A 21,877-nucleotide genomic window follows, 5' to 3' on the forward strand; every position below is an offset into this window, starting at 1 on the left:
GAAGAATATAATGATATATACAACTGTGCCAAGATGTTTCATTTTTGTCTTCTAGTTCTGCAGTCATTACATTCGTATTCTCTAGAATTTTACAACACCTCTTCATTTCTTTAATTTCCTCTGATAATTTCAAGTACACTCAATCCAGAAAAATATATGGAACTCAGACTTCTTGAAAGACCTCCATGGTTTCTTTATATTGATCTGAGAAAAAAACTGCTATTTAACTGGATTGTTTAGCACTTGTCATTGCTTGCATGCTTGAATTCAGCCAAATTTTCCAGTTCTTCAACAGCATCTACAATGCCACTAATCCTTGTGGCAATTTCAATCAATAAGGAAGCTAAAGTTAAGAGTGGAACAATTTCCATTAGAGGCATTTTCACCATTGTTCTGGAGATTGGCTCAATCTTTTTATTTTCTGGAGTATCAGCTTCTGGCATTGATGGAGGGTTGAATAACTTAGGAAGTGATTTTAAGTCATTTTGGAGTTCTTGTACTGCAGAATTCATTTCCCCAACCAAGGAATGGATGTTAGATGATTTTTTCATTGTCTTGATGGTAATTGCTAGCTCTCTTATGACACTCGAAGAGTTGGAGCTTACTTTCAAAGAACTGTTGTTGAGGTGTTTCTTGATATATTCAGGGGCCTGTTGAAACAAAGTGGTCATGAGCTTGCATGAATAATAAAAGAATGACTTTATATTTATTGCATGTTTTATTACAAAAATATTTTAAATTAATGTGTTAATTTTAAACCCAAAAAAGTAAAATTCAATGATTTATATATTTATGTTGTTAATATGACACAAATTAATTATATTCATTACTACATCTATTAGTAAACTTCTTGTAATAAAACTGAGAGTAGTATTCGTATTTTCTAAAAAATAATGTTAGGGATTTTACAAATTTATGAATACGTAAACCTTACAAACTTTTAAAAAAAAAAAATGTAATTTAAACATTTATTTATTATTTTGTTGAATTGGGATTAAATTACATTCATTATTATGTCATTTGTAAATTATTATGTCATTTGTAAATCTTTTATAGTAAAATTGATGATAACTTTAATCTTCTCTGGGCAGAAAAATAAAATGTATAACCATATATGAAGTTGCGTTACCTGATTTTCTGAATTAATGCAACCATTGAGAGCCTCTAAGCAATAAGCACAGCTACGCATTGATGACCCAATTTTGAGATATTGTTGCCATGGGTGCCTAAAGTTGAAGGGGCCATGACCTGGCTCCCATCTAGCGAAATTGGCCTATTCACAACAATGTCAATTTCTAATATCAGCCAAAGATCGATCAAAATATAGTTTAAAGAATTAATCCACTACTACCTGTCACATACCATAGATTCTTCTGCTGCCTTCGAAATTAATACACATTTGTAACCCTGCAATTTCTTATGACATTCTTTATTACTTTCAACAACACTGCCACTATCTTTAAAGTACTCTTCTACACAACCTGAACAGAGAAATGATAGAATATTCTTACTAAACAGTGGCATAATTATAACAAAAAAATAAATAAGTATTTGATAAGAGTAATACACACCTACATGAACTGAAATCGTGTTTTTATTAAAAACTGATTTCAAAAGTGAGTGTGTAATACTAATTGCAAGTATGTACTATGTAGTAAGATTTTCCAAATTAATAAAACACTTACCATCTAGGGAAGTAGTAAGCTTGTCCATGTTACGAGTGGTTAGAGTATAGAGCTCTTGACCAGCCCAAATGGGACAAATGAGCATGCTTATAATAATGCACAATGAAGTGCCAATGATAATAGTGGATATTCTGTGATGTGCCATTTCAAACAATTCATCCACACGATATCCCGATACTGAAACCAAACTGAAGGTAAGGATGAATATCATAGCACCATAATCAAACCGAGCTTTCACCGAAGGAATGAATCTTGAGAAGGTTGCTGCAGAAGCTGAAGAAAGATAGAATTACTAGTAAGTTAATTTATAAATCTAGATGCAACAAGAGGACTGATGCTCCAACTATTACTAGTAAGTTAAATCAAGGAGAAGTTTACAGACCCAATAGGAAAACTGAGGCTCCAACTATTATGGGTTCAAATCTCTGTCCTGATTGACTAGCCACAGAATGAACACCAAGTGCAAAAAAACCAGCGAGAAATGTTCCACACACTCTGTTCAAACTTTTATATAGTGTCGCACCTGCAGCCATTTAATAAGCAAGAGTCAATACTATATTGAGCTGTAAAATTGAAAGTTTCTTTTTTACGACTAAAATCCTCTCCATTTCGAATGTATTTGTTTCATGATTTAGATTAAATATTACAAATCTAAATTTGTATCCAATAACACATAGTAAATTTTAAAATGACATAACAATATGTACATTTTTGGATATAAAAAATAAAATAAAATCTGAACTGCGAAATGAACTCTTCCTTTGGCTTGAAATTTTAAGTACACAAATTTATGATGAACCCCGTGAAGATCTTTTAGGCCATGACCCAACTGAGAGAAAAGCATGGCCATAAAATAAATCGCAGAATTGTGAAGAGCAATGAATTGTACGAGCAAGAGTAGGTGACTAAGGATATTGCCGAAACTTACCCACAGAGTTTTCAAATACAACCACAACTGTCATGATTGCCCACATAACAGCATTCTTTCCAAATCCTTCGTACAGAGCCCTCATATAGTAAAAGAGTGAGACAACAGCGAGTGCCGTCCCTACCTTCAGACAATGGATCACTTTTCTGGGGTCATCTACACCTAAATCCCAAGCTTTCTGCAAAAACTTCCACACTTTTAAAGCCAACCTTACAACAAAACTTTTTAGACCAAGCAAGATTCTGCTAGCAGGATTTGCCTCCGGAACCAATCTCTCTGATGAGCCATCGGCAATCTTTATCCTCCACTCCACTCCAATGCTAACTTCCTTCTCAGAAGCCATCCTTTATGTCAGCCACCAAAGAGAAAAATCAAAGACCTAATGTGATGCAATGGAAGTGTTAAGCTGGGACGATGGATCGATGCTAACTAAGTGACTATTGATGTAATATATATATATACATATAGAAGGCCTACATGACATTCCACATTGTTTTTCAACGGCGTACGTGGGGATAAATTTTTTTTTTTTATCTTTTTTTTTTTTGGGCCCGAAATTGGATATATATATATATTAATATAAAAAAAATATTTCAAATTTTTGCTCATTCATTAAAAATAAATAAACCTTCTATATGAGACTTTGACTTACTTTTTACTTGACAACAAAATGAAGTTGTTTTTCTTGCACTTTTCTTCTTCATCAGCAAAAAATTACACTATCGTTCCAAACAACTGATCTATATTTATATTTGTGATTTCTTTCTTCATTCTTTGTCTCTCTTTCTCCAATCTATGTTTTCTTCGCTTTTATCTTTGTTTGATCAAGTAGTTTTCTTAGCTTTTATCTCTGTTTGCTCCAATTCTAAGAGAATGACCATGTGTATGGTTAAAAAACTATACACTTCAAAAGAAAAAATTTATATTAGTTTTTTTTTTTTCTTAGGTCACATTTACTCCTAGTCCCACTCCTAGATTTGTTATTATTCTTCTTTATCATATATTTTTATTTAATTAATATTACATATAAATATAATAAGTTATTATGCATACAATGGTTATTGTCTTACTGATCTTTAAACTATAATAAATTTTTTAGACTATTACACGATATAGTTGTATTGTATACTATAATATGGAAGTTGTATATACAAAACAATAATAATAATAATCATTTTATTTTTTAATTGCCCCCGTGACAAATTCCTAGCTCCGCCACTATTGACCCTCTAGAAAAAAATCCTAGAGTTGCCATTGGCTAGGGGACTTCTTCTTTTTTTTAACAGTAATGGCCCAAATATTGGAGCAACATCACTTTTACCTAAATTTATTATTGACATCATTTTTATTATATATTGTTAGGATCTTAGTGTTAGCATTTTCTATGCTCATTTTTATTTCTATTGTATTGTGTAACAATGTTGGTTATTTTGTATTGGGTTGAGAGATCAATATTTTGAAGTTGGTGCTACGTACAATGTGAAGAATCTCAGTTGAGAGAGATTACAAGTGCCAGGCAAAATTGCAGGAGAGTACCAATTTTGAAAGTCTATCCAGCAGTCTCGCCTCTCTCTTGATCAAGCGAGATTGCCAAAACCTAAAAGAAATTAGTTATTTTCATCATTTGTTGTGCCCATCCTTTAGGCCCTCTCATATATATACCCCTCAACCCGCAAGATTCAACACCCAAATTCCCATATTGAAGAGCTAGAGAGCTACACTTTACCTTAGAGCAAAACCCCATTGTTCTCTCTCTCTCTCTCTCTCTCTCTCTCTCTCTCTCTCTCTCTCTCTCCAATTGTCAAATACCATGAGGGGAGATTAAAACCAGTACACACATAATATCCTTCATTGATCTTTGCAAAATTTTGGTACTGGGAACCATTGGAGCAGTCCCAAAATCTTCGAGGTCATGGAATGACCAATGAGACTTGATCTTGCAATGGACGGCTCAATTTACAGAACCAGTGACAAGAAAGAAGAAAGTATTTGTGGAATTAGTTGCTTGATGTAATGTAAACCTATTATTTAGCAATTGTTAGATCGACGCTATGACGGAATTAAACACATGCTTGATTAATATTCAATATGTGGTGTGGGTTTTCAAATTTTCAGTTAGTTAATTAGTAAAATATTCTTTAGTCAACAAATATGGACCAAAGATTATTAAACTAAACATAAATAAATAAATTATTATTTTTATTTTTATTTGATTGTAAATAGTATTCATCATAGCACAAGCGCCAATATTGACTTGAAACTTTTGAAAAACCTATATTGAGAAATGGATGAACCTGCAATATTGCTTTTGAATATCAATGGGCTAACAGCATAATGATAGTCCATCATTTTTGGTGGCTCTTGTCCGCGGGTATCCAATCTCTTGATTTATTGTTTTTCAAAAAAGAAAAATCTCTTGATGTATTTATGACTTAACAATAACTATAAGTGCACAATATTTTTCTTTTTCTTTTTTCTTTTTTAACTATTGAACTTTGTGGTTAGTACATAATAAAAATGGAGTTAGTGGTATGTGGACTTTGGCAGAGGAAACATTGTTTCAATCACAAGAAGTTTTGACAACAATTGTGAAAAATGTCATGTCTCTAAGACTCTAACAAAGTTTTTGATCCTATTGGAAATACTTTATAATTTGTACTAGTTTTTTTTTTTTTTTTGGGATGGATTGTACTAGTGTATTTTGATATACTGCTTCAGGGTTATTAAAGTGTACGTATGTGTGTGTGTGTATTTTTATATTATATTTATGGTGTTATATACACTTAAGTCTTCATTTGATAGTGTTATACCATATCAAATTGTAAATTCAAAATCAAATAATAGACACTCCCTATGTCATCACTATATAACATGTTATATGCAAGTAAAGTAACAACAACAAAAAAGGTTTAGAAAAAAAAAAAAATTATTTACATACTAGCCAAAGTTTAGTGGAATTGATTGAACGGGCGAAATGGAACCAAATTTAAACCGATGTGGAATAAGAGAGTGATTCATATCGGTTAACCTACTAGAACAAAATTTTCGACCCTAGACCTTACAGGCCGATTCTGCCCAAAAACCTACGTCAACTTAATTTGGATGGTCCTCTTGAACTTGTTACAAATATCTCAAGAATTTTCTAGTAGTTGCAGTTACATTGGCATTTTTTTTCTTGGGATAATGATTACAAATTGGACATGGAAACACAACCTACTTTTTTTTTTTTTTTTTTTTAAACAACTATAATACAACTCTGGATCAGCGGGTGACACAATGTGTCCCAAACTTTTAGGCAAAACGCTTTAGGACTTAGGGTCCATTTGAATTGAACTTATTTTACTGAAGTTAAAAACTAAAAACATTGTAGTAAAATAATTTTTAAATATGTAAATAATGCCATAAGACCTATTTTTAATAAAAAAGTTACTAAAAAGTAAAGTTTGTGGGTCCTGTGAACAGTGGACGGACCCACTGATAAGCTAAAAAATCAAAAATTTCGGCTACCGTTCATGCACAGTGCATGAACAATAGCCGTTTTAGCTAAATTTTGTCTCTAAAGTGAGTGAAGAAAAAAAAAAAAAAAAAAAAGCAAAATGCAACGCAAAACGCAAATGCCATATAAGTCATATCCAAATACATACTTAGTTAACAAACCTTGAATTCTGTTCATGTGTATATCTGTTCATCCTCTCTCCTCTCAGTGGGTATTTCATTGGATTCCTCCTTTATCTGTCTCCCATGGATAAGAATATATTAGTAAGAGCATTACTGAAAGATAGAATTGTTATATTCATTATATCAAGACTGGTGGTGTTTTCCATGCAGGTATAATTCATTGGAATCGAGAGAGAGAAACTATTGCCCTTGTTATCGTATGAAAATGTCATAATGATCTAGAATTCATCCATGCAGTACCACAGTTTCTCCACCTGCCCTATCATGAGTGGGGAATAGCTATAGTTCCCTAATACTTAAGTAGGCTTCCAATCTCCATAATATTAAAATCTACAGCTGTTGCGGGAATCAGAAGACATCAGTAGAGGATAGTGTCTTGGTAAATGAGTTAGCGGTATTTGGAGGACGAAACAGAAGAAAATAAAATGGTATAGATATAGAAAGTAAAATAAATAAAAATTAACCTAATTTGGCTTGATAGTCATAGATTGAGTTCTGATTAAAAAAACAGTCTTATCATTTTAAAAATCTTCAAAAGCCTTTTCCTAACATGAATGAATATGATGCAAGTGCAGAAACACATTTACGTAAAATATGGAAAGAGGGGGATGGTGAACTAATTCTAGAGAAAATCAATATTAAACCAGTGGGTTGGAACAATAGTGGGGAACCCAATATGGATTTAGAAAATTTATTAATGCCTCATTTTAAATTGAGAAATAGAAAGAATTAGCCATGCAAGTGGTTCATCTATCCCTTTGAGACAGCAAGTAGGTTAAGGTGGCCACATTTCTATAATAGTAACACTGCCTTTCGGTAATGCTATTATACATCTATCCCCTTCTACTTTCCCAGGCAAAGTTAGGTCATGAACAGGACCATCCAAAGTGACATCTTTTAAAAATGAAGTGGGGGATAATATTTCAGTTGAATGGAGAGAGCACTTATCTCCTTATGCTGTAGTCTTAGAGCCTTTTCCACAGCCGCACAGGTTTGAAAGGCTAACTCAACTATCGAAAAAGTCACACGTCCTCTCTCTCTCTCTCTCTCTCTGGTTATTAATTATATATTATCATATGCTTAAAGCTTTGTCCCTGAACTAAATTTCGTGGAAAGCTGATTCTGATGGTTCGAACCATACACCTAAATTGAACGTTTAAAAAATAGCATCAAAAGCAATCCTTGTTTCGCACATTTGCTGCAGAATTCGTTTGAATTAGGTATGACAATTTTACGATGCTTGAGAGAGTTTTTGAAATAGTGAAATGGAAAGGCCGTCTAAGCATTTATAAAAGAAGACAAAATATCATACACATGTTATACTGTGGTTTAATGGAACATAAAGTAAAACACTAAAAAAATGCAATATGAGATTTTATTGGATAGATTGTAAAGCTCGAAAATTAATGGAGTGAAATAAAATGGGATATGATAATTTTCTTTTTTCGCATGTTTGGGATTATATAAAAAATTATTATAAATTAAATAAACGTATAAGTTTACTAATATACTATTTACCTTCTATTTGACAAAAATAATAATAATAAGATCAATATTTTGTTTCCATTTTATTAAATGACCTAGAGTTGCTCCAATTTTTGGAAGGAGTGCTTAGAGCATTTAATTTGGATTTTGTTTAATTCCTCCTATTTAAAATTTCAAAAAGTCACTTTTTCAATTTTAACGACTCATTTCAAAACACACATTGCATCCTATTTTTTTATTTTGCAAAATATTTAATTTGAATAATATTATATTTTCCCCTTTTTTAGAAACAAAGATTAAAATCCAAAATCCTAACAAAGAGATTAAAATCTAAACCACAAACAGAAGGAAAATTATTACGTACTCCTGGAGTACCATAAATGCGTACTTCCTCCTCTCACATTAATAGTGGATCCCACTAATTAAATTCATAGTGGGACTCACCACTTATATAAGAGAGAGGACTATGCATTTTTGATACTTCAGAAGTACCTAATAATTTTCTCAAATAGAAATCATATCCACCACCAAATTGTTTCTCATATACCAAACGAAAACACAATAAAACAAAAATAGAAACAAAAAATTTTCAACCTAGAGATGACAGAGATCCATCACCCATGCCCAAATTAAGACGCTGATCTGTCACCGCAATGTTGCCTCCCTGCCTAAATCCAGTTCAATCTAAAGAGAAAATGAGGGTAGACCTAGTCGCAATTGGAAAGTTTAAGAGGAGCGAAAGAGAGAGAGTTTATGATAGGAGGAGAGATAAAGTTTGAATAAAAAAAAAGAGAAAAAAAGTAAGAACTAGAAGTACTATCTCAAAAAAAGAAGAAGTACTAAAGTGCTCTTATTTGGATTCTGGAACACAACTATGGCATTTCGCAAATTTTGAACCGTGATAGAGAACTAGGTATGGGTTTTATATATATATATATATATATATATATTTTATGCACATGACTCTTCATTTTATAATACGCAAATTTTGAACCGTGATAGAGAACTAGGTATGGGTTTTATATATATATATATATATATATATATTTTATGCACATGACTCTTCATTTTATAATTTTAGGTGCTTTACAACACTAAATGAGAATGCTCTTAAAAGAGAATGAAATGGAACAAACATTTCCTTATAATCATTTTGTTTTCCCAATTATGTTTTCAACTTATATTCATTTTTTTTTTCCAATTACATTTCCAAGCGAAGGAAAAGATAGAATATCCTTTTTATTTCATTCATCCATTTTTTTTTTCTCTCTTTCCAAATAGATTGTAATAGGAAGGATTTTTTTTTTTTTAAGAGAGTTCCAACCTAAGATGTTTGCTCCTAATAATAATTCTTTATTATTAAACCAAGACACCAATCAGTTTTTTGTATAGGCAAAGATTGAATTTCAAATCTCTTATTCAACCATAAGAAACTTTACTAGTTGAGCTAACTAGAACCCACTAATAGAAAGAAATTGAATGGAAATGAAAAAAATATTATTTTCTTTTCTTTATTTGGAAGTTTAATAAGACATGTTTCATTCCATTCCCTTATAATCCAAATTTTTAATCCATCCCAAAATAAGAGGAATTAGAGAGAATGTAATGTATTTTACTGAATTTTTCTAAAGTCCCACAAAATTATTCCCCCCCTCCCCCATTTATTAAAGAGACATTATATTAACATTCTTAATGTCCATTTAACTGAAAAAAAAAATTGTTACTTTTCATTACATTCCTTTCTTTTGAAACATTCAAACAGGAATGAGGGTAATATATAATTTCATTGTTTTCTGTTCTACCACTTTCGTTCCAATTCAATTTTTTTTTTTTTTTTAAGTCTATTTCATTCCGTTTCACCTATTTATAAACTCTCAAACATATAGTGTAATCATAAAAAATAAAAAATAAATAAAAAATAAAGTGTAAAATACACCTCATATTATTATAAAATACACCAACATAAGTTATTAATTAGACCGTAATCTCCGTTATTATAGAAAACTTGACTAACTTGAGCTTTTGTTATTTTAAGAAAACAAGTACGTTCGTACCTAATAACAACCTTACCCTAATGCCAATTTAGTGCATGATGATTTTCTTTTAAAAAATTGAATGAAGAAATAAATAAAGTAGTGCATGATGACTAATTGTATGCATTATAATAGGCATTGTTTTATACTAACACTAGGATACGATCTTTTTGAGATAGCTGATTGATCATCTTATTTTATGATTTTTTTTTTAATGGGGTTATTTAAGTTGACCAATGCACACTTTTTTTTTTTGGTATCTATATTATTATTTAGCATATTTTTTATAATTAAAATAAGTAAATAAAAATAAATGACAAAATTTAACTACAAAATTAGTTGTAACCTAAGAGTATAATCTTACTCAATATCTTTTTATTGAAGGTAAATTTTGACAAATCTATCATTGGATTTATCTTCTTCTTATATCTTTCATGCTTGCAAATTTTCAAGAAAATTAAGATAAATAGCTATGTTATCATTAAATTGTTTAAATTATAAATTTTTGTAGTTTAAAATTATGCATAAAATATAAACTTATAGATCATAGTGTAAATAATAAAGATAGTTTAAACTTACAAATGAAGGATTTGAACCTTAAATGTTTCTATAAGTATCAAAAGGTAAACTATACTGAACAGCAAACACACTTAAAAGACAATATCAATAAAAATATTTGCAAAATGAAGCAAAATCAATTTTAATACAAAACAACCAAAAGTCTTGTAACTTAATTGACATCTCTTGGTATATATAACAAGGACATTTAGGGTTCAAATCTCCTTACCCCATGGTAATTAACCATAGAATTATAAATAAAAATAATAATATAAAACAAGTTGGCATGATTATTAAACTTTGCTAAACAAGAAACTACATTAAATTGTCAAAATTATCATATATATATACATATATATATTCAACATACTTGTGGGGCCAGAAAATCGGATAGCGTTGGCCCACTCCAAGTCAGGCCCAAATGGCCCACGCTGAGGATGCATGATGGGTCCGAGGATGACCCTCTCCTCGGGTGTCCGAGACCTCGGAAAAACACAAGTACCACCCTACCAAAGGACTCTTGGAATATCCGAGGAGGAGAGGGCCCAGTGCCATGCGTTGGCAACAGAAGTACGGAGAAGGGGCAGGCCCTGGGCGAACTGTCACCTCGGCATTGAATACGCTCACCTAACCCTTCTAGCCGCATTAATGGGGATGTAACCCCTTGACAGGGCAACATCGATCAGGGTGAGCCACCTGAGCACGGATATGGCCTCTGATGGGACAGACGGTCAGAAAGGAGGCCAATAGATGATCAACAGGAGGAGGAAGAGAAGGATATATAAGAAAGGGGAGCAAAGTGTAAAAAGGGGGAGAGAAAAGAAAAGGGGGGGTGATGGGAAGAAAAAACCTCCTCGGCCATGGGCCGAGGAGCATCCCCCAGTTGTAAATTGGTCTTAGTGTTTTTCAATAAAAAGAAAGTAGTTGATGCTTCATGAAGGCCGGTGAGCGCCTAAACCTTCAACCCACTCTCTACAAATTCATTGTTCTGGGTTTGTTGGGCCTTTAACCCATATCCTTTGGGCTTAGGCTACAAAAAGTTGATGCTTCATGAAGGCCGGTGAGCGCCTAAACCTTCAACCCACTCTCTACAAATTCATTGTTCTGGGTTCGTTGGGGCCCGGGGGAACCCATATCTTTTGGGCTACAAAATCGGACCCTACAATACTAATTTCACATATTTTTAGTAAAAATATTTGGTTTTTAATGCAATAAATCCTAGGTATTATCTTAGTTACAGTCCCTAACCCATGTAATACATTGAAAATTTTGATAAAAAATTAAATACGTACAATTCATATTTAATTAATAAGTATTAATAAATAAAAATTCAAATTAGAAATTTTATAGAATAGACATACCTATTTCACTTAAAATTTGTTTGGAGTGTTAAATTATTGATAGTCTCAAAAGTTTAACCTGTGAATTTAATCACTTGACCATAATTCTAACACTCTCCCTTACATGTGGGACTAAACTTTCCATTAATAAGTGGGGGCCCAACAAATGTGATTTTTAACATTTTAAATAGGTGATAGAGTAAAGCCCGGGATCGAACTTAGAATTTCCTGTTTTGATACTATGCTGAATTTAATTATTTAACTATAATTCTAATATGAAGAACATAATTGCAATTTAATCTAGATTTATTTGATGTCGGGTTTCTTTATCCAAAAAATAGTGAGTTTTAATTAACATAATTTAACATATTTTTAAATCTAAAAACCAAATTTAAAAATTATATATTAAAATGATGATGTGGAAAAACATAGATTTTTAAAAACTTATGTGACAACCTTAAAGCAAGGTTATGAATCATATCCTAATTGTTTTTTTCATTTTTAAGTATCGTGTATTCACTGTATTGTATCATATCATGTCTTAAGATACATAGACACCATATAAAATTTATGAAAAAAATTATTATAAAATTAATTAGAATATATCCTACTAAATAACTACCTTAATTGTAACATAAATATTCAAATTAATCAAATATAAAAGGGTTAATACATAACATGTAAGTCAAAATAAAATTGAATTTATACTTTAATTATCACTTGTGGTCTCGTGGATTGAAAGTGTAAGGAGCTAATTCAACAGCCTAACCCAAGTCATATGGGTAGGAACTATATGGTGGCCTAATACAATTAATTTGTAGAAGTAGGTTATCAAGACCAACATTTCAAGCCTTGTTGGATTCATTAAACGATTTAAAAATAGATCAAATGCTAAAGTTATTAGATTTAAGAGAGAATAATAGTAAGAAATGCCAAAGATTTTTGTATCAATTCTTCATCAGCTCTATCCGAGGATCACTAGTACATATAATATTCCCCCCTTGGTTACAAAGTTCTTGATTCACCTTTATTTTTTATATCCCCCTTTTGGAGGAGTCCATTTTCCTTATACAGCTACCTGAATTGCATCTCAACCCTCCACTTAGATAGCAACTACTCTTCACTTGGATGTTTGTCCCATCAACACCTTGCTGGAGGTAGTAAAATGTGTTGTAAACTATGAAGGCACTGTTCAGGGGTCATACTGCTATTAATGCAGCTAGCTGAGTTGGTGCAATGCATTGAATGCAAAGGTAATGGGTACTTTACCTGGAAACTTCCCCCTTTCTTTACTTGCACGTCTCTCCTTCCCTCCTCTGGTCCCTCAAGGAGTACTTGTCCCTCGGGTTCCTCGGGCTTACCACTCTCCTTGATTTCTTAGACAATCTTATCTAGATTGATCTGGACCTATCCTAACATACAGTTGCGACATATTGCCCCTTGGGCCGGTTCCATTCTATGGTTCTCCCTCTCTGGTTTCGCATCCCCCGTAGAAAGTATGTTGCAACTAAAAACAAAAAAGCATTTGAGTTATACTTAATAAGGAATGAGAGACTTGAGCCTGAGAGAGAGAGAGAGAGAGAGAGAGAGAGATATGTGGTCTAAAATTATTTGGGAAAAAGAGAGGGAATAAGCTCATGTCAAGTTTTTGTCTAAACCTATCCAAATAGAGACCCCAAAAAAAAAAAACTAAGTAGAAAAGCATTTTTTGTCCTCTAGTCAAAGCCCAAAATTTTAGTTAAAAGCCCAATTTAAAAAATATGTTCTTTGCATCGTTCAATACATACCATTCATATGATACGATAATATGTAATTTTTTTTTGTTTTAGCATAAAATGTTTCCAATTTTTCTGATTTTTGATATGATAAAAAACATAAGGCATTAGAAAATATTTCATGTGGTCACCCCAAAAAAAAACCAAATAAACTGGGAAACGTTTGTTTTTATAGCATTATATACTCAACAACAGCAAGCTCTTCCATATATCAACCTTTAACTATCATTAATCGACTGTTGATGGGCTTTGACCAACTATTAACTTTCTTCATATAACATTTTAGGCGTAAATGCACTTTTGGTCCCAACATTTTGGGCCAATTCGTATTTTGATTCCAAAATTGATTTCGTTCCTATTGTCATCCCTATTTTTAAAAAAATTGTTTCTATTTTAGTTCCCGTCTTCATCCAAGAAACGGAACCCTATTATGTGGCAGACGGAGTGCCCTAGTTGTTGACATGGCACTGACGTGGCACTGACATAACATTAAAATATTATTAAAAAATTTATTTGGCATTTTTCAATGCCACATCAGCATTTTAATTTTTTTTAATTTCTAATAAAAAATTTTCAATTTAAATTGAAAAAATTCCAAAAAAAAAAAGAAAAAGAAAACTTTACATTGTTAACACTATTCACGATCTATGTTGGCGTTTTTGTATTTGTGTTTGTATCTATTTCATTTTCTTCTTTCTTTTAAGATAAACCAAAAAAGTAAAATCAAAACAAAAATAAATTAATAAATATCCCAAACGACATCAACCAGAGATGTGTATTTATAGTGCTAAAAAACCCAAATTAGTTTATGTGTTTGTGTGGCATTTGTCTCTCTTAGTCTCTGTCTCTCTCGATTTGAGACGACTTGCTCTCAGATTGGGTTGGTTGAAAAATATCCTAAACCACAGCTGAGAAAAAGAAGAGGATTGGAACTAAAAATAAAAATGCTGACGTGGCATTGAAAAATGCCAAATAATTTTTTTAATAATATTTTAATGTCATGTCAGTGCTGCGTCAGCGCCATGTCAACAACCAGGGCACTCTGTTTGCCACGAAATAGGATTCTGTTACTTGGATGACGGTTGGAACTAAAATAAAAATGATTTTTTAAAAATAAGGACGACAATAGAAACGAAATCAATTTTGGGACCAAAATACGAATTGGCCCAAAATATTGAGACCAAAAGTGCATTTACGCCTAACTTTCATTGATCAAATAAGTTGTTTTTCCACCCTTTTTTTTGGTTGTATTTTTGCATCAAACCCAAATCTGGGTCTATGTTCCCACCACGACAAGAACAACAACAAACTTATTATTGTTATACATTAAACCCCATAAGTGCATATGGTCTTCTAACTGAACCTAAAAACCCGGAGTTCTAGATGACTATCTAATTATTTAAAATCTTTTTATTCATAAATTAAACTTGTGGGTTTTTGTAGTACATTATAATTATCACTTAGTATAGACGTGTGTTAACGTTGCTTTTTATATCAAGGACTATATATGTATTCTAATTTTTTTTAATAAAAAAAAAAACCATATATGTTTAAGTGCACATGTATATATGTAAATAAATTTTGCCTCCCTTGGAGTCAAATTCTAGCTTTACTACTGCTGACATTAACATTCATTGTTATTTTTTTCTTTCTCTTAATTTTTTATGGGGTATATATTTTTTGTTATTATTTTTTCCTTTTTATTTTTAAGATAATATTTATTGTTACCCTTAGATTAGGCTATAATAGAATTTCTATTTTGTATAATTTTTTTTTTTGGCGCATAAGATATAAGTTAATTTTTGTAGCATAAGCTCACAAGATTTTTTTTTATACAAAATAAAAATTCTACTCTAGCTTTAATCTAAGTGTATTTGTGTGTGTAACTCTCTCCTAAAGACTTGAACCTCAACCATTGCCTCTAACACCTCACAAACACTTATACTTATGAAGTGATCACAGCACATGGCACCAAGGGTGTGCAGGGTAGCTCACAAGATTTTTGAATGTGTATCTCTCCAATTGGGTATTTTTTTAACTTAAAAATTTATTTTCCTGGGTAGGATTCATGCACATTGAATGCAAAGGCCAAATGAGGAACAAATTGAACGCAAGGGGAAATGAAGGACAAATTCAATGAGCGTGCTCTTCCATGACTATATATTGGGGCATGTTTAGTAGCAATGTTTAAGTATTATTGTTCAATTTTTAGTGTTGTGAAAATACGTGTTTAGATATTATAGAAATACATGTCAGAAGTGTTATTATTGCTTAAATACTGAAAACTATTATTTAAACAATAATGTCAAACAGCCCCTTAAGAGCTGCAAATAGATGGAGCTTTTAAATAGTAGGCCAATTAGGTCACTTTTAAAAAAAGTACTGGGCATCTGGGGGTTCATACTTCATACAAGACGTCACTAATTTGGCCACTAGGCCTCTGAATGAATGGAAATTAGAGCAATTATCTACCTAAATAGAGCCTTTTCAAAGCTTCCAGATTTTGAAATGCAAACCCAAACCAACCACGATCAAAAGTTGCTTCTTCCAAAAGTTAACTCCATTTTTGAAAGTGCAGTGACTTTATGTATGGCACTAATAATAAAAAGTAGCTTTTCCCTTCTGCCCCCACAATTTCTTCCATCTTTTCTGTATTACTATTATTACCTATTTTATTTTATATAAATTTTACAAATTTATGTATTTACTTTTAAATACAAAAAATTTATATATATATATATATATATATATTATGTTAAAGATGAGGCATCAATCACACAAATTGTTACGTCAATGTCAATATATAACTATTTTACAGTAAAGTCAAAAATATTTTTAACAATTTCCTTAAGATAGATATATTTATGTAGATTACAAGGCCTTCCGATCTTCTTCTTCTTTTATTTTTTTTTCCCCATAGTAAATTTGTAAGGGTCCAGCGATATTACTTGAGCCAAGAGGCTCGGTGGTTCTTGGCTCAGCTACAAGTTCTCTTTTATTGATATATAGAAAATAGAAATGTTATCTCTCAAAAAAAAAAAAAAGTACCACTGCATATCCTTAGTGCAATGGTCATTTCAAAAGCATAAGTTCTTGTAGGGCGTGGAGGGCAAGAGCCAGGGTTCAAGTCGTGTTTGGCATTAGCTTAGAAAGCTAGTTTTTTTTACTATTTAGCTTATTTTTATTACTATTTAGCTTATTTTTACTACTGTTAATTGGTCTTATTGCACTTTTTGGTACTATTTATGAGTCTCACGGTACTATTTTAACTACTTTTTAACTTTATTTACAGTATTTTCAATAAAAAAAAATTTTAATTTTAACTAAGTAAGTAATTCTCAAACAGACTCTATAAAACTATTATGCCACATGACCTCTTGTCCCTGATGGCACTGCTTTACAGATTAGTTTAGGCCAAAAGGCCCAAAACAATTAATGAGAGGAGAGATCAAGATCTAGTACAAAGTACTATTACGTTTAGTGTGAAATTTGAAAATATAACCGTTGGATTGCATATTCTTATTATAACTTTCATGCTTGCAAAATTTCAAGAAGATTAAAGATCAATTGCTATATCATCAAACAAATATTAAAATTTCAAGTTTTTGTAATCTAAAATTGTGCATAAAAAATAAGTTAATTGATCGAATAGTAAATAACATCTAAATTGATCAAAATTTAACATGCATATTAAGAACAGAAAGAACATGAAATTCATCGGTTAGATTTTCAAAATTTACACTCAAAAAAGAGATATATGATAAATTTGAAAGATTTCTCTCAAACTAATTTGAACAGAAATTTTGTTCCTTTTCTTTGGGGGTATCACTCTGATTTTGAAATGTGAAAACATTTTTATATTGATATAGAAGTTCAATTTCAAATTGTAATCTTTCAAACAGGACTTTCTCCGGCACTACAAAATAAATAAACAACATATTCTTGTACTAATAGTACAATATTTATCCTCCGAATCTAGTGGGAAGCACCACCTCATATCATAACAGAAACTTGTGGTAGTCACCAATTATAAAATTTGTGTTTACGTTTGCTGTTCTTTTGAGACAAAAAAGTGTGCACCTCTTTTATTTTTAGAATCGAGTATACACTATATACCAGATCACTTATCACTCGTCAGTGTCTTGGCATGATACGAGTTTAGCGCATGCCGAATAATAAATTATAAATGGTACGGATAACCGGGATAGCTATATCCACCAACTACCAAGGTCATCACCTTTAAAAAGAATGCAAAATTAAAAATAACACCTGTATTCCACTACATTAAACCACATTCGCGGTTTCTACAAAATGTTCTATTTTATCATTTTAAATTTTATTTTATTTATTATACCATATAATTTTACAACATACTTAACATCTCAATTTTTATATTTCTATGCAACACATTAAAATATAATATCTACACAATAAAATATATAACCCAAAACAATAAAAAATAATATTTTAATTTGAAAGCTCGGATTTATACTAAAACACAAGAGAGCTTGTTCAAACACCTAATTAAAAATTACAGCTAGATAGCTTTTACTTTAACTTAGACTAAGTGCAAAACAATAGTATATAGTGCAATGAATCGATAACACTACTCTAAGCCATATTCATTCATCATCAATAGTAAAATGAAAGCTTAAAGAGTAGGGAAGAAAGATGCAAACACAAGATAACATCGAGACGTGTTATTGAAGAGAAAACCGAAAAACTCAGCGAAAAACCTCTTCGCTGCCCTCCAAGTCGAAATCAATCCACTAGAGAATAAAGTTGGAGTACATGAATAATAAAAGACCCTCCAAGCCTAGTTTACCCCATGTACTTGAGCCCTCTAAACTCCTGTTACTAACTGACTTCTCAGAGTCTTGTCTTCTCTCGCTTTCCAGATCCCGCAATTCAGGCAGATTGCATCCACCAATGAATGGCTCCTTCCAATGCTTCCCAATAACACCAAAATCTCACTTTATACTTAGAATAAGTGTGGTAAATGTTTGGGCTAGCAACCTATCAAGGATATAGAAATGGAGAGGCAGGAGTTGAGGAAAGCTACAAGGAAATGTGTAGATGATTGTGGGTATGACAATCTCTAACTCTCAAATGTATTTTCTAGGATTTTCTCTCTGAAATGCACTCCTTACAATTTGTGGGTAATGAGGGTATATATAGTATAGGTAAAGACATGGTAAAGCAAAACATAACTTTTTGCCAAATAAAGAGTTTCGCAGGTCCTTTGCGGGTTGGTCTTAGCCGTGAGACACTCACGAAAAGTACAGCCTAGCGTGACTCTTGATCTTCCAGTCATGTGCTCTACACGTGACTCTTTTCACGAGTAAGCTTCTCGCAAGACAATCGCGAGCCAGTCGTGAAATCCATTTGTAGATTCTTTGAAGCTTGAGTCTTCACCGATCTCTCACACTCATCCCTTACAATTAATCCCACATACGTACAGGGAAAATGATTGAATAAATTACAATCAAATTTGGCATGAAATTAAAGCCAACACAACATAGTTGGAAATCACAACTTTACATAATTTTGTGGTAAGTCAAGGAGAGAGAGAAAGAGGAAGATGCTTTTGAGGTGAATGAATAAAAAAATATTATTTTAATTTTGCAAGTGAGCTACTTAACCATCATAAATTTAGGATGGTATTATAGCACAATTACAAATTTTTTTTACAACTGCAAGACTAGGTAATAGGTTTTTTTTGTGCTTTGATAATAAAATATAGCATATTATAGCATATGCAAGACCAGATACTAATGCTCGTATCTACTTTTCAAGTTTGTTCTATTTTTTTCCAAGGAAAATCTCAACAAATATATATATATATATATATTGTTGAGGTTTTCCTTGGAAAAAAATAGAACATACTATAGATAACTTTTTTTATGAGTTATGCAACTTGTTTTAATGATTTGCTTGGATCTTATAGATCTTCACATAGTGAATTGGTAGAGATAGTTTCAAATTAATTTGAAGTTAAACTTTTTCCAAGTGTTTATAAAAGGATATTATGCAATGCATTTTGGCGAGAAAGAATAAAAGCATTCACTTCGCAACAGGGTAGTTAAAACCAGATTTAATAATAATAAATAAATATACTAAACTCCTCTAAAAATCATCAATAAACCAATTTCATCCAATTTTAAACCTCCATGGTCGATCGGGCTTCTCCTTGAACAAATATCCACTTTTCGCCATTACCATCATTAGTGGTTGTGTGACAGCTATGCATCAGGGACCACCACTATCTCTCTCCTCAAATCACTCAGTGGCTGCACGATCTTTTTTTTTCTTTTTTCTTTTTTTGAGAAGAAAAGGATCCACTTTATTCATGTGTGGGAAAATTATGATGTTACATCAACGTAAACTAGATAGGTAATGTCTGGTGGAACAAATTTCATCCATACAGTTAACGGGAAAGGCTTTCTAGCTCTCCTAGCTAATGCATGAGCAACTCCATTGCCCTACCACCTAACATGAGAGAAATAACAAGTTTGGAACAAACCCATTAAAGACTTACAATCTTTTATAATATGACCAATACTAGATCAGTCTAGACAGTGATCCACTAGTGCTTTTACAACAAGCTCTGAGTCTCCTTTAAATACAGCATGGCTCAAGCCTAACTCCTCCATAAATAACATTGCTCTCCATCGACGGCATATCAATTTTTTCTGCTAGTGAGCCCATAACTTGACCCAATTCATTCCTCACCACAACTCCAATCCTTGTTTTTTCTTCATCCACGAAGTAAGCACCATCATAGTTCACCTTGTACATGCCTTCAACTGGTGGTACCCAACGCTGTGATAGAGCAATCTTTCTATTGGGTCTTCATTCTGTATTCCCGTGGAAGTCCGCAAGCAAAGCTTCTGCTGCATCAAGAATCTTCTCAGGTGGCAGGTGTTGCTTGTTGAAATGCATTTTATTGTGTCTACTCCATATATACCATGCAACGACCAAGAACAGCTCCATATTTTCTTCCTGCTGCCTTATAAAGAAAACTAAATCTACAAAGGATCCCGCACCTAGATATTGACTTCTTATTTTATTAAACCCATGACCCTAGCAACCTAGCACTTTATCACAGTCCTAAAGAGCATGGAAAACCATTTCACTTGCTCTCTTATAGTTATTGCATAACGGTGAGCTTACAACTTTTCATCAATATAAATCTGCCAATGTTAGGAGTGATTCATAGCAAGCTCACCAGCCAAAGTTCTTTATCTTATTTGGGATTCGCAAACTCCAAATTCCTTTCCAAAAATTCCTTAAATCAGCACTATTAGACCCTAAAGCAACCTCCCTATTTTCCAGCTCACCTAGTAGTTGGTACCTGGTCTTCATCGAGTAATTTCTATCTCGACTCTGTGGCCATACAATACAGTCTTCTTGTGGCATTCTACATAATGGGATAGCCTTAATTCTCTGAGCCAAGTAGGGAGCAATTTTCTGATCAATCATTTGCCCATTCCAATCCATTGTTGTCTGGTCTATAAGAGAACTAACAGTGGAATCATCTACACAATCCTGCGTGAGTGGTACTGCCTTGGTTGGAAAACAGCTAGGAATCCAACTATCCTTGAATACTTGAATTTGTGACCCATCACCAACCCTCCATAACATCCCTTCCTCAATGACATGCCTTGCTTTAAGTATACTTTGCCAAGCAAAGGAGCCCTTCTTGCTTTTTGCCTCAAACACCGAACCTGTAGGGAAATATTTTGTGCTAAAAACCTTAAACGTAAGAGAATTCTTATCTGTTTGTAACCTCCATATTTTTTTGGCAAGCATAGCCTCATTGAATCTAACCAAATCTTTGAAACCCATACCTCCCTCTGCTTTCGGTTTACATAATATTTCCCAACTCTTCCAATGAATTTTTCTTTGGCCACCACGTTCACCCCACCAAAATTTTCTGATTTGCATTTCAATATCCTTGCACAAACCCATCGGCAACTTAAAGCAACTCATTGCAAATGTAGGGATAGCTTGTACCACCGCCTTGAGCAAAATCTCTCTCCCCACTTGAGATAGAAGCTTTTCTTTCCAACCTTGAAGCTTTGCCCACACCTTCTCCTTGATATAATTGAGACTCACCTTTTTATTTTTCCCCACAACAGCCGGCAAGTCAAGGTATTTTTCATATTCCTTGGCATCTGAAACCCCCAAGAAACTTAGAATGTCTCCCTTCTTTTCCTCGGACACTACTTTGCTAAAGAAAAGAGTTGTCTTCTTTCGGTTTATTTGTTGACCGGATGCCCTTTCATACAGTGATAATTTGAAAGCTCAAATAGTGTGAAAATACTATTACTTGTTTAGACCCCTAAATAAAAACTTACGGATAAATTGCTTTTACCCTACTTAACAAAGTGCG

At 32.5% G+C, this 21,877-nt stretch overlaps 2 protein-coding genes across 2 annotated transcripts; both read right to left on the reverse strand.

The window, feature by feature from the left end:
* Positions 1–2,956, reverse strand: LOC111992341 (aluminum-activated malate transporter 10). Its single transcript, XM_024024202.2, has 6 exons — positions 2,614–2,956; positions 2,068–2,208; positions 1,686–1,958; positions 1,363–1,481; positions 1,130–1,273; positions 1–650 (listed from the first exon to the last, which is right to left on the reverse strand). Exons 1-6 carry the CDS (start codon positions 2,954–2,956, stop codon positions 237–239), a joined length of 1,434 nt encoding a protein of 477 aa, XP_023879970.1. The 3' UTR covers positions 1–236.
* Positions 2,957–20,706: 17,750 nt separating this feature from the next.
* On the reverse strand, positions 20,707–21,453 carry LOC111992340 (uncharacterized mitochondrial protein AtMg00310-like). The gene has a single exon (XM_024024201.2). It carries the CDS (start codon positions 21,451–21,453, stop codon positions 20,707–20,709), a length of 747 nt encoding a protein of 248 aa, XP_023879969.2.
* Positions 21,454–21,877: the final 424 nt, after the last annotated feature.

This window comes from Quercus suber, unplaced genomic scaffold (genome assembly GCF_002906115.3).
Source record: "Quercus suber isolate HL8 unplaced genomic scaffold, Cork oak 2.0 scaffold_90, whole genome shotgun sequence".
NCBI classification, from domain to species: Eukaryota; Viridiplantae; Streptophyta; class Magnoliopsida; order Fagales; family Fagaceae; genus Quercus; species Quercus suber.

Coding starts and splice junctions, on each gene's coding strand:
- LOC111992341 (XM_024024202.2), bottom strand. CDS start 2,956: ATGGCTTCTGAGAAGGAAGTTAGCATTGGAGTGGAGTGGAGGATAAAG. Junction 2,209..2,613: donor TGTATTTGAAAACTCTGTGG/GTAAGTTTCGGC, acceptor AAATGGCTGCAG/GTGCGACACTATATAAAAGT. Junction 1,959..2,067: donor AGCCTCAGTTTTCCTATTGG/GTCTGTAAACTT, acceptor ATCTTTCTTCAG/CTTCTGCAGCAACCTTCTCA.
- LOC111992340 (XM_024024201.2), bottom strand. CDS start 21,453: ATGGGTTTGTGCAAGGATATTGAAATGCAAATCAGAAAATTTTGGTGG.